This window comes from Schistocerca gregaria, chromosome X (genome assembly GCF_023897955.1).
Source record: "Schistocerca gregaria isolate iqSchGreg1 chromosome X, iqSchGreg1.2, whole genome shotgun sequence".
Lineage (NCBI taxonomy): Eukaryota > Metazoa > Arthropoda > Insecta > Orthoptera > Acrididae > Schistocerca > Schistocerca gregaria.
In genome coordinates this window covers 604,841,654-604,857,567 of record NC_064931.1, presented here as the reverse complement: position 1 = coordinate 604,857,567, position 15,914 = coordinate 604,841,654, and the positions used below count along the sequence as shown (strand labels likewise).

The following is a 15,914-nucleotide window of genomic DNA, read 5'->3' as shown; positions in this document are numbered from 1 at the left end:
CGACGTTAATTTCATTTCAGCAGAAAAGTCTACACTTTTATAAGAAATGGCTTCCGTCAGTATTCCTTTAGACACAGTGTTACAAAGTACTTAATTTTCACACAAGAAATTCTGTTAGTTCACGAACTCTCTTTAAAACTTGCATGTTTAAAGAACAAGTTGGCCAACAAAATTAATAGATTAAATTTGTCTTTAAGTGACGAGTTTGTTAATAAATATCTGCGTCTCTATGAAACACCTCCAGTTTAAATATCATTTGCTTTCCTTAAGCAAATTCAATAATTTACCTTCCGTTCTCCTGATCACGATATTCTAGTAGAATGTGAAATAAAATTCCTTCTGAAGAACCAGGATGCAAACGTTGCCTAGTCGTAGTAGCTAACATCTGGTTTGAGCATAGGTTTACAAAATTAACTGCCAGAGAAAGAAGTGACAGAGAGACAGATAAATAAACAGCCACCGACGCTAAAAATTCTGTGTAATCAGGACGCTGAAAATCCACTTGCGCTTTTAAGACATGGTCGATTTGATATCCAGTAAATTAAAATCGTATCAATGGTCTGAAAAATTTTGTCATGTGGTACTTTAGAGCCTTTACACACTCTTTACTGCTCAAACAATTACAAAAAAGACCTTGTAAAGTTATTACGAGCAGGCGTAGCTCGATACATCCGGGAACACAGGAACTGAGACTGATTGGGAATATAACAAAAATGTTATTACAAGGCGCAAATATGTATAGGATTGTTCTTCACTTCGTTTTTACTGCCTAAAATCGGACCACATTTTTCCTGGCCCCGACACCTAAATAAATTGTATTCCTATTGATTTAAAATAAACATCTTTCCATCCAATACAAGTTTCATCCTCCTAGATTACACAATAAGCATGCCTCCGACCTAAACCCCTGGTCAGTTTGTTAATGTACCCTATATTATGAGTTTAGAGGCCCTTTTCCAACGGGTTCAAAAGACATAACATCTGATTTTGAGCCCTTATACTCTTCTTCACATTTATAGTTCACTGGAGCGAACAAACAAACACACACACAACACAAGCGAACACACACACACACACACACACACACACACACACACACACACATGGAGATAGTTATATGAAAATGTTTCAAAAACGTGTGGCTGAAACAAAGAAGGCAGACAACTCGAGCCACATATGTGTATAATGTCCCATCGCTTCAAATTGAGCCGGCCGGAGTGGCCGTGCGGTTCTAGGCACTACAGTCTGGAACCGAGCGACCGCTGCGGTCGCAGGTTCGAATCCTGCCTCGGGCATGGATGTGTGTGATGCCCTTAGGTTAGTTAAGTTTAATTAGTTCTAAGTTCTAGGCGATTGATGGCCTCAGAAGTTGTCGAATAGTGCTCAGAGACATTTGAACCAATTTTCGCTTCAAATTGAAACGATGTAAGACTCTATCCTCTCAATAAACCGAGCCAGGACGAGCCCTTATGCATTGTAGTTTTAATTTGTAGGAATGGTTAAATTGCATAACTCTATTAAGCTGGTATAATGGATTATTCGGAGTGGACATACTATGAGAAAAAACTTAAACAGAGGGCACTGGCAGTCGTGTAGTAATACAGGCCTCCACTCAACGCCCACACTTCAAACACCCTACCACCACCCCACCCCTGCTTATCCATAATTCGCATGTATAAAATGTCGATGCGTTGATCACGAGACAAGTTCACTTTGTGGAACAAAACATCTTAGACGTCACGAAGTAATAACAATCTGTTGTGCAATGTATGGCAAAATAACAAAATTTTTGACTGTATATACACAAAGAACCACATCACAAGTTGACTGTAACAAGCCAAAAACAATGAAATTATTTGCGATTTGTAATAATCATAACGCTGTCTCGACTAGGCAATATCTTGATGAAAGTTAATACAATGGCATCGATCCGTGCTGTTCTTGAGCGATGAATTCCGATAGTGGAAATGCCGTGTGGCTAGGGCCTCCCGGCGGGTAGACCGTTCGCCTGGTGCAAGTCTTTCGAGTTGACACCACTGCGGTGACTTGTGTGTCAATGCGGATGAAATGATGATAAGGACAACACAACACCCAGTCCCTGAGCGGAGGAAATCTCCGACCAAGTCGGGAACCGAACCCGGGCCGTGAGGTATGACATTCCGTTGCGCTGACCACACAGCTACCAGCGTCGGACAATTCAGATAATACCGAGACTATAATCAACATACGAGCCTGTTTATACTCTGTGATGACAAGAAAATAAGCTACAGGCATTAAAAACTTTTTTTGTTAGGGTAAAATCCAAATAGCACTTTCATTGGCTGCCAAGAACAGTGCTGTTACTGCCATCAGGCATCATCTATGGCCCACAAATAGTATACTTGCCTCGTGTACTATGCAACCATCGTCCTGCAAACATATATCTTTCCAGGCTATCGTGCTGTTCGATATTTTTTCATACACTTGGTAGAACTTAGAGTTTCACCTCCACGCAACAGGGCTCAATATTTGGCGAGAATACCGGCGAATACCGGCCAGTTGTTGTAGTTTCATTCTAACTTCTCAGTGGATGGTACGAAGGGATTACAAACCACTGTACTGGCAGAAACACTGACATCACTGAGGAAGACGGGACCACATATTATAAGGGGCAGTCAAACCCAAACGGAACACCCCCACAACGGAGCCATGGAACCATTCAAAAATAATCACCACACGCTTTAAGACATTTATCCCACTGGGAGACGAAACGATCAATTCCTATTTCGCAGAACGCAGTCAGCCGCTGAACGGATTCACAACCCCATCCACTCTCACTTTCTCGTCCGACAGAAACCGACGTCCAAGCATGTCTTTCTTCACGTAGCCAAAGATGCGAAAATGACACGGTGGAAGATCCAGGCTGTAAGGACGATGCTGCAGTGTTTCCCAAATCGTTGAAACGGTGTGGGGGCGGGCGTAATCGTACAATAGCATGATACCGTCCGAGAGCATTCCTGAGGGTTTTGTCTTGCTTTGCAGTTTCTACAAAGTGTCTTCATAGCGCTGCGCATTGATTGTGGTTCCACGCTCGAGGAGCAGAGAGCCTCTGCAGTCGAAGAAAGACGTCATCATGACCTTACCATAACTTGTGTGAGCTGCTTTGGATTTCTTTGGTGGGGGAGATATGGGATGTTTATATTGTTGGCTTTGCCGTTTGCCGTTGGGCTGTCGGAATGTTGTCAGACGGAATAATCCTGTTGTACGATAACGCCCATCTCCACACTGCCGACCCGACGAAGGCTATATTTCAGCTATTTGGTTGGGAAACATTGTAGCATCCTCTGTATAGCTCGGATCTATCACAACCTTTCATGTCACTTTAATTGACAATGTGGTATATCAATTTTGCTTTAGTTTATCGAATTTTTATTTATAAATGATTTCTTTCTTTATTAACTGATTTTTATATCTCTGCAAACGAATCCCGGTCATCTCGACCAAAAAATTATATCGCTGATGCGTTTCCATGTCCCAGATCTTGCTTTAAGAGTTATTCTATCTTTTGTCATTCCTCTTCCGGTTGGGGTGATATAGATGGCGGTACGAATTCTTGATTTTCCTATGATTGCTTTTATTATACGAATAAACGATTGGATTGTCGACTTAGTATTTTTTTAAATTTTTGACTTAGGTCTTGAGCTTTGTATATATCTATATTTACTCAAAACACAACCTTATAATTATCAATAAAAAGAAGTATAAATGAATTTATTGAATAAACTCTTCTCGGTTTACAGTTTATTATTATTTCTACTTCACTACAGTAATCCATTGTCGAACAGATCTCTGTTTGTTAAAGTGTCGAGACAATAATCTGACGACGATCGCTGCTGCTGCGAGAGAGGTATTGTATAGTTATCCTTGCATGACAGCAGAATTAAACCAAACGAACCTGCTGAATCATATTTCGAGGAGAAGTTACGACAATGCTGTTGCATGTTGGTCGTCCTGCAAGATTGGAACAAGTTTTTTTTCTAAATATTAATTTTAATTAATATTCTGTATATACTGAATTTTAGAAATTGTTCCAATGGCAAAGTAATTTTCTTCTGCACTCGTATACATACAAGTCGACAGGTACAATTTCTAAAATGCAGTATTGACATTAGACAGGACCCAACTCCAGTGGCAGACTGTACAAGAACGGCGTTGTACATTACGGCGTGGTTTCTGATAAAATTCCGAGAGCGTAAGTTCGTAAAAATGTCGACCAAGGCTTTGATTTCCCCTACCCCCGCTAAGCCACCACGAAAGTAAAATTAGAGATATCAGAGCTCATACATTGGGTTAGCTACAGTCCTTTCTTGTGATTGGAGCACGAAAGTGAAAAGTGACAGTCGTACATACCTTCCGTCACATACCGTAAAGTAGCTTTCGGAGTATAGGCGTATATGTTGTTATAGCAGTATTTCTGTAAGGTGTATACCATCTGGTAAGGGATTTTTAAATTAAACGTTCCTATCAAGCGACATATTCTCCACGACGATACGATATCGCCGCGCGCGATTAGCCGAGCGGTCTTAGGCGTTGCAGTCGTGGACTGTGCGGCTGGTCCCGGCGGAGGTTCGAGCCCTCCCTCGGGCATGGGTGTGTGTGTTTGTCCTTAGGATAATTTAGTTTAAGTAGCGTGTAAGCGTGTAAGCTTAGGGACTGATGGCAATATCAGTTAAGTCCCATAAGATTTCACACACATTTGAACATTTTTTGATACGATATTGTTGTGCCTGTGTTAGTCTGAATTAAGGTGCAAAGTTCCTTCGGACATGCACAGACACTGGAGCGACTACAGACATTGTGAAATACGTGAAATGTATCCGCAGTCACGAGTACGGACAACCATCGGCTGTATAATGAAATGAAGACAATGAAAATTTGTGCCGGACCGGGACTCGAACCCAGATTTCCCGCTTATTGCAAGCAGTGTGGTTCGAGTCTCGGTCCGGCACAAATTTTCATTGACGTCGTTCCATTATACGGTTGATGATTGTCCATATTCGCAACAGCGAATAAATTTATAGTCTTATATTATAAGAAGCTGACCAAAAACTCTTTTATAACGCAATGGCTGTTTTCCATCTCGTCTCGTTTCTTTCGATGTTACTTACTCCGCTCATCTTGCTTTTCTTCCTTCTCTTCATCTGACCGTGTTATCGCTCAGCTATTGCTCTTATGTCGACTTATTTACTCAATTTACATTCCTGTCAAGGCTTACAGAAAAGTCCAAATTCAGTCACAGGTAAACTTTGTTACTATTTTAGTTTTTTATATCTTAATAAATTTTACCTTAAATAAATGAGTATTATAATACTGTTAATACTGCAACAGTTATCACTGGTCTGGCGGTTCTAGGCGCGCAGTCCGGAACCGTGCGACTGCTACGGTCGCAGGTTCGAATCCTGCCTCGGGCATGGATGTGTGTGATATCCTTAGGTTAGTTAGGTTTAAGTAGTTCTAAGTTCTAGGGGACTGATGACCACAGCAGTTGAGTCCCATAGCGCTCAGAGCCATTTGAACCATTTGAATAGTTATCACTATTAGCCTCGTTGTTTTTAAGATGATTATTAATATTATGTAGTTTAATATCTCATTGTCAGTAGTTTGGAAATCCATGTAATTTATATTGTGTATACTGAGAGCCTAGTAACAGAAACGATGCGACAGTATTGTTCTTTTATTGTATCAGTCATCAGATTTCGCAGAGAAAGAGATCGCGTTGGTGACTTGAAAAATTTTCTGTCTATAGAAGGAGAAGAAATGTCAGAATCGATGGAACTGTACCTCTTTCAGAAGAACTACACGGAACACCAAAGGCTGTGACAAAAAGCGGGCCTTGAAAGGCGACGCCGGCGGCCGGTGGCGTCCTCGTGCCACCGATCAAAGTCTCTGCCACATTCAGCACGCGGACAGTTATAAACCACAAGCCAGCTCACCCGTGCCTTCCAAACATCAAAGGCTGCCACCGCGTTACGCACTTCTTCTCATCTCGTTCCTAGAACTTCTGCTTATATGGCCAGTCGTGGCTTAGTATTGAGACGGTGCGTAGAAAATGGGCTAGTAATTTACCAGCCATAGCGATTACAAATAGCTCACAACATATTTTTACCACAGCTAAATGTACTCGTACGTGCGTCGTGTTCAATACTTGTTTGTAGGCAGATGCAACATCAAGATGAATGTTTTCATAAATATATAGTAACTACATTTATTTACAAAGCAAAACTGGCAGACAGGTGTAAAGAACAAATTCGAAAGGGAAGAAAGTAATCCTCTCTTATTGATGCAAATTTTACAGCGAGAAGCTGGTACTCGAGTACTATTCCGAACTTATGAACCGACGCCCTGTCCCCACAGCAAATAAATGCATTCGGAATTTCTTCTCAGTTCGTTGCTAGAACTTCTGCTTCTATCGCCAGTCTTTCCTTATTGATTAGACAGAATGTAGGAAATAAGTTAAATGTTTGCCAGCCATATCGATTACAAACAGCCCACAACTTAGAAGTGGCGACCAAAAGGTTTCCGTTTGAGGGCGTTGCTGCAGCGTAATCGCAACTTAGAGCGTCTCCGATTGCGGTGTGTAACCACCGACATGTAGCCAAAGGATTAGTGTGGCATTTGTGTCTTTCTGAGTCTCGTGAGGTAAATGAAGAAACGTGAACTATGGTGAAGTTATTACCAAATGCGTCCAAATAGGACCAACCTGCTGTTATTCTTTTCTTGGCTGCTTAATGAAAATGCGTATGGGGCAGAACGTCTGTCGAAAACCACGGTTGTGGAGGTGCTTCCTGATAACGCACGTCCCCATATATCTCAGAAGTTACACCAGCTCAAGGGGGAGACACTCGAGCGCTCGCCCTACAGCCCTAATCTCTCCCCGTGCGATTATCAGCCCTTCGTTCCCTTAAAAAAGGCGTTGAGGTGTTGACGATTCCTGTCGGGCGATGATGTGCAGCATGGAGTTACGAACTTCTTCCCGCAGCATGACACGGTGTTTCAACAAACGTGTATCTTCAATCTGATGCGTCGGTGGGATGATTGCCTCAGTGCTGAGGGTGATTCCACCTGATTGGCAAACTGGTTCTGGACTGCTCTTCCTTCAAACGGAAACTTTTTGATCGCCCCTTACCTTTTCATCACAGCTAAATTTATTCGTATTCACGTCGGTTAGAATAGTTTCTCGCAGGCATAAGCAACATAAAAACAAAGGTTTTCATAACTATACCGTAACCATATTTATTTACAAACCAAATATTTTATCCGATTCTTTTTCCGACAGGTATAAGTAACAGACTCACAAAGAAATAATGTAATCTTCGCATACTTAAGCAAATTATCCAGATATAAGCTGGTACGACTCCGAGCTTAGAAAGAGAAGCCCCTTTTCTCGATGTACATAAGCGCGGTGGTTAGCCGACGCTCCTAATGTGAAACCTGACGTTTGAAAATATAAAACAGTGACGTACGTGCCCTTCGCTAAACACGTCGAACATTCCTGTTCTTTTCAGAATTATCTCATACCTAAAACAGAGTGACAGCGAGAAGGTGTAGTATTTGACTTTATCAAAATTCAGTGCCTCTATACAATATTTTACACAGAAAACAAGATTTTTGTCGTAGCCCGGAAAAAAGTTTAGGCACTTCCGGGAACCACGCGTGGAAACCAAAGACGAGGCATGGTTGAAAATGCAGTAGCGAGCGAACGAGTAACGTGAGCTCACATCAGTACCGTTGAAGCTACACACCGGTCAACAGGGATCCAAATCAAAGCCAGTGCCAGAAAAGTGAGGTAACATTTGTAGTCGTGAATTTGCGTAGCGTATGCCGACTCTGCAGCGGACCGCCCGTCATCCTTATGTGACGCGTTTGCTGCGACCCCTGGAGTCGCAGCAGCCGAAAGCAGAACTATCTGCCTCACAGACAATATCTCCGGCATTCTCCGAATCTGTCTCCATAGCGCTGGAATGGTGAAATATTAGAATAAGCATAGTATGATCGAATGTTAGGAGCAGAACACAAACATGTGAAATAAAATTTACTAGTAGCTGTAAGCAATACGGAGTGTCGACACGAGAAAATATTGGATAAGAGCAAGCTCCTGAAGTACAATACGTAGGTAACGAGGATTAAGTAACATTCAAAAATGAACATAAAACGAAAGAAATGTTAATGAAATTACACAATCGAGGATTAAATAACATAAAAAAGAACATAAAATGAAAGAAATGTTAATGAAATTACACAACTTGGTTAAAACTAAGTACGTATGTAAACAAAAAATAACAGAGATGTGCCCGGACTTGTGCAGAAGCAGTGACAAGACTATAAAATATTAGTTCCACATAGTGATTGTTACATACGAGAGAAATGGTTTGATTGACAATACTTCACATATCACTGACCTCAACGTACAAATGAAATACTTTGCACGAAGTTGATACATCACAATGAGAATTCTGTGTAACTGAAGTATTCAGGTCAAATTAAAACTTCAGGCTTTATCTACATCTACATTTATACTCTTCAAATCACTGCGAGTGTGTGGCAGACGGCAATTTCCATTCGTTGTCCCTACGAGAGCGATAGAAGAGGGCGCGGTGTGACCTTGCCGTCATTACTGGCACTTCTAGAAGAGAGATATTGCAAAAGCGGTTTGACCATGGATTTTACATTTGAAAATACGCCAAGCTAGCAGCCAATTTTTCACCATACAATGTGGAAATTGTTTTCTGAATAAGTACTATTGTTAATTTACAGTTGACAAACAGTATGTAGGACGTTTTTCGCAGGTACAGCAGTGCTTAATCTTCGAGAAAGAACTTCGTCTAAGTTGACTAAGACTGAAGGTAAACTGTGTTTTCTGGGTACCAGCGCGACTATTCCAACCGAGTTCTACCGCCTCTCGAAAGACCTTTCTGTCACCAACCATAGCACATGCACTGTGTGCAAGAGTTAACACGAACAGTGACATAATTAGTCCACACAATACATGATTTAGAGAAATCCTTACGTCTTTAGTTTGGTGCATACTTGACATTTCAGTTGAGAATGGCATTGCCGATACCCGATATTGGCTCCTCCAGCTCCAATCGAATCTAACGAATTATGAAAATTTGATACCACGTTCGAACACATTTATTTAAACTGACTGACCCTCAGATAAAATACATGTATCATACTGTACATTTTGGCTACATTTAGATTCCATTTATTCGTAGGTAGTGTGTTCTCGGAGCTGTTGGAAGACTTTGCCGCCTCAGGTGTCCACCAAATGAACTTTGGCACTTTACATGGAATCTTTATGGAAATTTATCACATTCTTTTATACTATGTAGTCACGAATTTAAGCTGTTGAACGACATCAGTTTCTACGTCAGTTGTTAAATAGCATGAACTCGTCCAAAAAGCTGGTTCTTCCACAACACGACATCCATGATCGTGAGGAAGAATCATAAGAAGTTGGGAAGAAAGATACTAGCTCTGTCGTGTTGAGTGGAGTAAGCTCTAAATTCAATCAAAGTCTGAAACAACAGACAAAATGTGTCTTTCCCACACACATCCCAGTCTCCGTTGGTTAGATACATACCAAACAAACTGACATTCTGAAAATCGTGTACGTCTGTAAAAACATCACACATACAGTGAACATTCCTACAATATCCCTATCACCCCTCATAAAGAAGAGTCATGCAATGAGGAGGTACCTGTTTCAACATTTAAAGGATGGGTAAGGTACACAAGCTATGGATCAGCTACCACTGACTGTAATATCATGTTTTATCGAATCTGGCGGCATCGGAATAGTTGATGGAACATTAATTCAGGATCTCGTCGTAGATTTGCCCGTTTTCAGAGGTCGTGGTTTACAACTCACACCCGTATTTGAACTACATTCTAAATCCCACGATTATAAAATAATTTTCTAGAGATGATTGAATTAAGTTTGACTTAGTTAAAAAAAAGACAGCGGCTTAACTATTATTGAACTTTGGTAGTTATCCTCCCTTTTCTCGCGTGTATAATGGTAACTATATAGACGGGAAATGCATAGTTACGTATTGATAGTAGGACGTTAATGGAAATGATTTGCCAGATCCGTATTACGATCGGTAGATGATGCAATGATGAGGAAGGAACGCAATTTATGAATCAGTTACCACAGATTTTAGTATCATGTTTTATCTGACCTGAGGGCATCGGCATAGATGATGGAACGTTAAATTCAGTATCATGTTTCCTGATCCAGCACAAGTTTGTATTCGATATACTTACAATGGACTATTGCAGAAAAGGAAGAGAAAGACTAAATCTAGCTTTCTCACACAACCTTGACAAAAAAAAAGTGGCACGTAGTTAACCGTTCTCATTGCACATCATTAACAGTCTTTTGTTGTCGATTTGTAAGATGCAGCAGATAATTTCGGAACGTAACCGAACATAATGGAGTACCCTTTTGTAATTAGAGATTGTGCTACTACCTTTCGTCCTCTATCGGAAGACGCAAATTGCTCCCACCATCAGGTTTTGAACGGGGTAATTAAAGTTCCTGCATTTCATTTCCGTTGTTTAATGACCTCACCTGTGGAAATGGGTGAATAATATACAGAAGCCCGTTTCAATTTAAACAATGATAGTACGAAAGTTCCATTGATCTCCACAGGTTCTGTCAAATTTTTAATAGTTAGACAAAGGAAAACGAGTATATTGCAAGTAAAACCCAATTTTTTCGCTCTTCGTAAGAACTATACGTTGTGCATCACTCTCTGTTCAGCTATATTTAAGCGTATTTACCACTCGACACAGAACTGAACCATCCAGTTGTGTCAACTACTCTCCTTTACTTTCTTATTCCTGAGCTAGAATATTTGTAATCGATGACTTTCACTTTGTCATATCTTGTGTCTAATAAGGAGGAGGTAGTGTATTTGTCATATATTTTTATAACTTCTAAAATGATTGTAGCGACAACACATGTCTGTAATCTTAAGCCATTTGGAAAACCTTTAGCTACATCATGAACTTCGTCAATACTTTCTAATTAAAATAACCCTACGTGACCAATTTCATAAAGGTTACCGACAATAACTGTGAATGTAGTTGGAATAATTAAAGAAAACGAATAGAGTATCATGCAGAGGTACACGTAAGTCAAATGAAAAAGGACAAATTCTGCCACATAGATTTTATTTGAAAATCATATGCAGGATCAGATTTTCGGTTTAGAAATACGAGCAAGAAAACTATGGTGGTTGAGCTTTTGTTTCTTTACTCTTAGATTCAGTGCAGTAATACCGTAATTTTAGTGGAAGAAAAATTAGGAAAAAGAATCTCGGTATTTATCTGGTGACTAACTTCCTCTATGCAACCAATAAAAAAGTTTGATTGACCGTAGGGGTGCAAAAGTACATTATTTTGTTCCCTTTAATCACGTTTATACCTTAGTGGCGTGGGAGTAGATTTCCGAAATCATTTAATAGTTTGGATCACTGAGGTTAACCGCATATTTTAGTATTAGTTTCTGAAACGATAAAGTGGACTCTGAGTGACTGGGAGAGCCTGTGTGAGTAAAACTCACACATAAGCTCAGAAACAAAGTATTTTTTTTATATAACACTCGAACAATATACACTATGTTTTCCTTCTATATCCCATTATTGTTAGCATATCTTCATTTTCATAGTTCAGTTCGTGTTAAAAAATTTTTGAGAAAACTAGGATATAGAACGATACAAAAGTACATCCAATTCGAAGAATATCCAATTTGATTATTCTGTTGAAAAATCATTCCCTCGTGATAGAGCTACTCACAAGTGTTAACTCTCCTCTAAGGTTTGACTAGCGTGTGTCTCCCGTCTCAAATTATTGTGACGAAATATGAACTGCTTCTACGAATCGCAAGAAATTTTACTTTTACAGACTAATGATTATGTGTTTATGGACAACCCTAATATTTTATGTCTAAATACAGACCTCCATTTATAAAATCTCACTGAGGATTTGAGTAATATGTATGTTTCGATGGAAGCATTTTAGATTTGTCTATTCCTTATCATGCATCCGCAGAACACTTGCACTCTCAGCCTGTCAAATCAATGAAATTCCATATTATTCGTCCTACGATCAGCATCTTTTAGGTAACGCAAAGGGGCTGGGCATATCTTTCGGTTGGCTACATTGCGTGAAATTTGGCTATGGGATAAGAATTTTACTGTAGGATTACTAATCATCTGGCTTGTGACCAGTACTTATATAACAACGGCGCAGCAAATTTCGCACTGGAAATTTCCGTTAAATGATTTTCAGGTCAATGCCCCAAAGTTGCAATACCCTGTCGAGTAAGGGACGTAAGCTTCGTGTAATTTAGGGTGAAAAATCAGTGCACTATGTGTACTATAAATCTCTCCCATCATCAAAACGGTGTTCTGCATCAATGATTGATATATGAATGAAATGAAAACTTTTAGAGAAGTATGGTGTTATATTTCGTGCAGGGGTTACTTAAATTATCAAGAATATGGCGATAAAAAACGGTAACAAGTGGCAGCCTAAGGAATTCCAATAATTAATTGTATTTCTCAGTTTTTATGGAGTTCATTAAAACGATTTTAAGCGGGGTGTTAAGTTAATGACTCACTAAATTTTTGCTGGTTCAAAATCTCGAATTATGGTTAATGTTTTAGTAGTAAACTTTCAGCTGACAATTACCACCCTTGAAAAGATCATTTCCAACTAATGTGAACAATACAACGCGAATAACTATTGTTAACGCAATCGCTGAAGTGTCGATAAACTGGTCTTTCTTGAAAAGACTGAAAGTACTCATATATATGCATTGAGACTGGCTGCAATTCTAGACCGTGAGTGTGGGGGTCGTTATACTGCCGGTAGCAGTGCTCAGCGCCCACACCGCAACTACGGAGTTGTACCAAACGCTCATGTACAACAACGGCGCTCTCTCTCACAGTTAAACAGCTGCCGATGTTCAACATTAATGAATCCATGAAAACGTGACACTCCACAGCGACGTAAGTCTCTCCACGCTTCGAAGCCGTCATAAGTCCTACCAAATTGCACGATGATCACCAAAGCCAAAGTGGTGGTTCGCATTGCTGTAACAATCGTGTGTAATCTGAAGAACTGACAACATTTTTCGACGAGCTTATTGATATGCCAGAGTCTCGTGCAAAATTAAGATAGTATCCAAGAAGAATATACTCATTAAATAGTGTCGAGATTGATTTCCTTCATTAACTCGAAGTATCCAACGTACAGTGACTACAGGAATACGTTATTAACGACACATTCTTGGTTCTGCGATGTAAAAGTTATAGAAGCAGGAAGTAAAATGCAGAAGAAAGTTCAAATCTCCAAATCATGAAAAAAAAGGACTCACAGGTAACAACCATTTTTTTCAATGACACAGGAAAGACGATAATCAGTATGGGAGGGTATTGACATTTTAACTGATTTTGACTATAGTTCGAGGCTCTAAGCTGGACTGGATGTAATTTTTAATTTCCTTATATTCTGTTCACTCTGTTCTTTTAATGTTCGTGTATTGTGAACACAAAGAAATGTAGTCGACTAATTAGGCACTTCACTGTCAAAGAAAATTAGGCGTTCAAAGACTACGCAGTTGAGTTTCAATATCAAGTACCGGGGAATGTAAGGCCTCCTTCCACGTGCAATCTGCGTGCGAGCTGTCTGACGTTCGGAGAAGTAAGTGCATAAGAAAGAGGATCAAGATTCTATATCGTGACACTTGGCGGCAAAAGAGGTCATCTGCGAGTACGAATTTTTAAGTCGATGCAGAGCAAATTCGGTGGAAATAAAAGTTTAACTGAATATCTTTACAGATATAGCTAGACTCAAGCACCTCGGTGAGCACCTGCAACTTTCTGTACAGAAGAGGATTGGCCACAAGTTGTCTACAAGGCTCGTAGTAGGTAAGAAGAAAAAGAAAAGAGAAGAAAAAACAGAAATATACTAACCCAAGTGTCGTCATCGTGACGATGGTGTACCAGAACGCAGCGGGAATCGAAGTGAAATTGGTGTCGTCGACGTTCTTCTCCGCGTAGAACATGACGGTGGCGAAGATGATGATGGCCATGGCGAGCGAGAAGACGAGGAAGCCTAACTCGGAGGCGCAGGACTTGAGCGTGTAGCCGAGGATGCGCAGTCCCTGAGAGTGCCGGGAGAACTTGAAGATACGGAAGACGCGGAAGACTCGCAGCGTCACGAAGGCGCCCGACACGTCGTCGTTGTCAGTAATGCCCAGTCCGATGTAGTAGGGCAGGATAGCCACCACGTCGATGATGCTCATCACAGAGCGAACGAATTTGCAGCGGTCCGGGGCGGCGAACAGGCGCAGCAGGTACTCGGCCGTGAAGATCATGACGCACGCCGTGTCCAAGCAGAAGAAGACGATTTTGTAGCGCTCTCCGCAGGGCAGCGTGCCCGCGCGCCCTGGCCGGAGACCGCAAGGTACCGTCTCCACGACGTTGGCCATCACCGACACGGCGATGAAGAAGCCGGTGACGTAGTAAAAGACGAGCGCCGCCGTCGACGTGTGCGGGTTCTCGAAGGCGCGCCACATCTTCTGCCGGATGTTGGTGAGCTGCTGCAGGTTCTGGTCGCCGTTCTCCGACAGCTTGTCGTCCATAAGCCGCTCGGCATTCTCGCGCTTGCGGTCCCGGTAGTCCTCGTAGCAGCAGTCGCCGATGACGTCGGGAAGGATGCCGAAGAACGCGAGCTCTTCGTCGTAGCTTGTGAGGCACTCGTGCTTGGGGTAGTGAAGCTTTCCCGTGCGGTAGTAGTTGAGGATGTGCCGGAAAATGTCTGGGTCTCGGTCGAAGAAGTATTCCTTGGTCTCTTCGTCGTAGAAGAACTCGCGCTCGTTGGAGCCGAGCAGCGTGTCGGGATACTTCTCGAGCGTGTTGCGCCAGGTCTCGAAGCGACGGCCGCTCACGTTGATGAGCAGCTTCTCGTCGTCGGCCTTGCGGCGGTCCTTGGGCACGGGCGGCGGCGGCAGCGGGTGGGTGGCGATCGGCACCCAGCCGATGGCCGCGGCGCGCGCGAACGGCAGCCACGCGGCCACCGAGGCCATGCTGTGCGGCGCTATGTCTACAGCGCGCGCGCGGCCCGCATGCTGGCGTCGCCCCAGCCAGGCCCTGCACTGCCCGCTGCCGAGGCTCGCGCTCCGGCTTTGCCGCCACGCCGGCGCGCGGTCGATGCGACGCAGCTGCGCACGCGCCGCCCACCGCGACGGCGCCGCCAGATCTTTAGCCCGCGCCGCCTTTCACTTCGTGCCCGACCTACGGATCGTTCGCACGCCAAATGCGATATCCTCATTTTTCCGATCCAGTTTCGTATCCTTCTCGAGCTCTCCGACGCTGCTTCCCGGCACCCTTAACCCCCTTCTCCTTATTTTCCTTCTATTTTGAATTTACCACCGAGAACTCCTGGGAGAAAAGTCTCGCTCCGCCTTAGAACTACTGGCATCGCGTTTGTTAATGGGTGGACGCATTTCGTTCGCGTCCCAACTGCTAATTATTTATAATAGCATCCGCGAAAAGTTCTTTAAGAACAGTGAAGAGCGATCGAAAACAAAGAAAAAAGTGAAAACTCAATCAATCGAAAAGCATTGTTGGACGAAGGAGTGACATAGTACTAAACAGTACCTGAAAAAAAAAATGCGCAGCAGTTTTTCCAATATTCGAGTCATAACTTTTGACAGACTATATAAAAGATGTATTTACGTGTACTTAGTACCCACAATTATACCAGACACCGAGCGATGTGTCTAACATTGTTGTGCTGCATGGGATCCTTACCAGATAGTACTGGCGGAGGATATCGAAAAGTTCAAAGACTGTCAG

The 15,914-nt window shown here is 42.0% G+C and overlaps 1 protein-coding gene across 2 annotated transcripts in view; it reads right to left on the bottom strand.

Annotated features, from left to right (window-relative positions):
- Positions 1-15,227, bottom strand: part of LOC126298437 (potassium voltage-gated channel protein Shal) — a 996,410-nt gene extending 981,183 nt beyond the window's left edge. The window contains exon 1 of one of the 2 annotated variants that reach the window (XM_049989763.1): positions 14,028-15,227. In XM_049989763.1, coding sequence (XP_049845720.1) covers positions 14,028-15,142 — 1,115 coding nt within the window. In that variant the 5' untranslated portion in view covers positions 15,143-15,227. The remainder of the gene's footprint in view (positions 1-14,027) is intronic. The other variant, XM_049989762.1, reaches the window with a different exon arrangement.
- Positions 15,228-15,914: the final 687 nt, after the last annotated feature.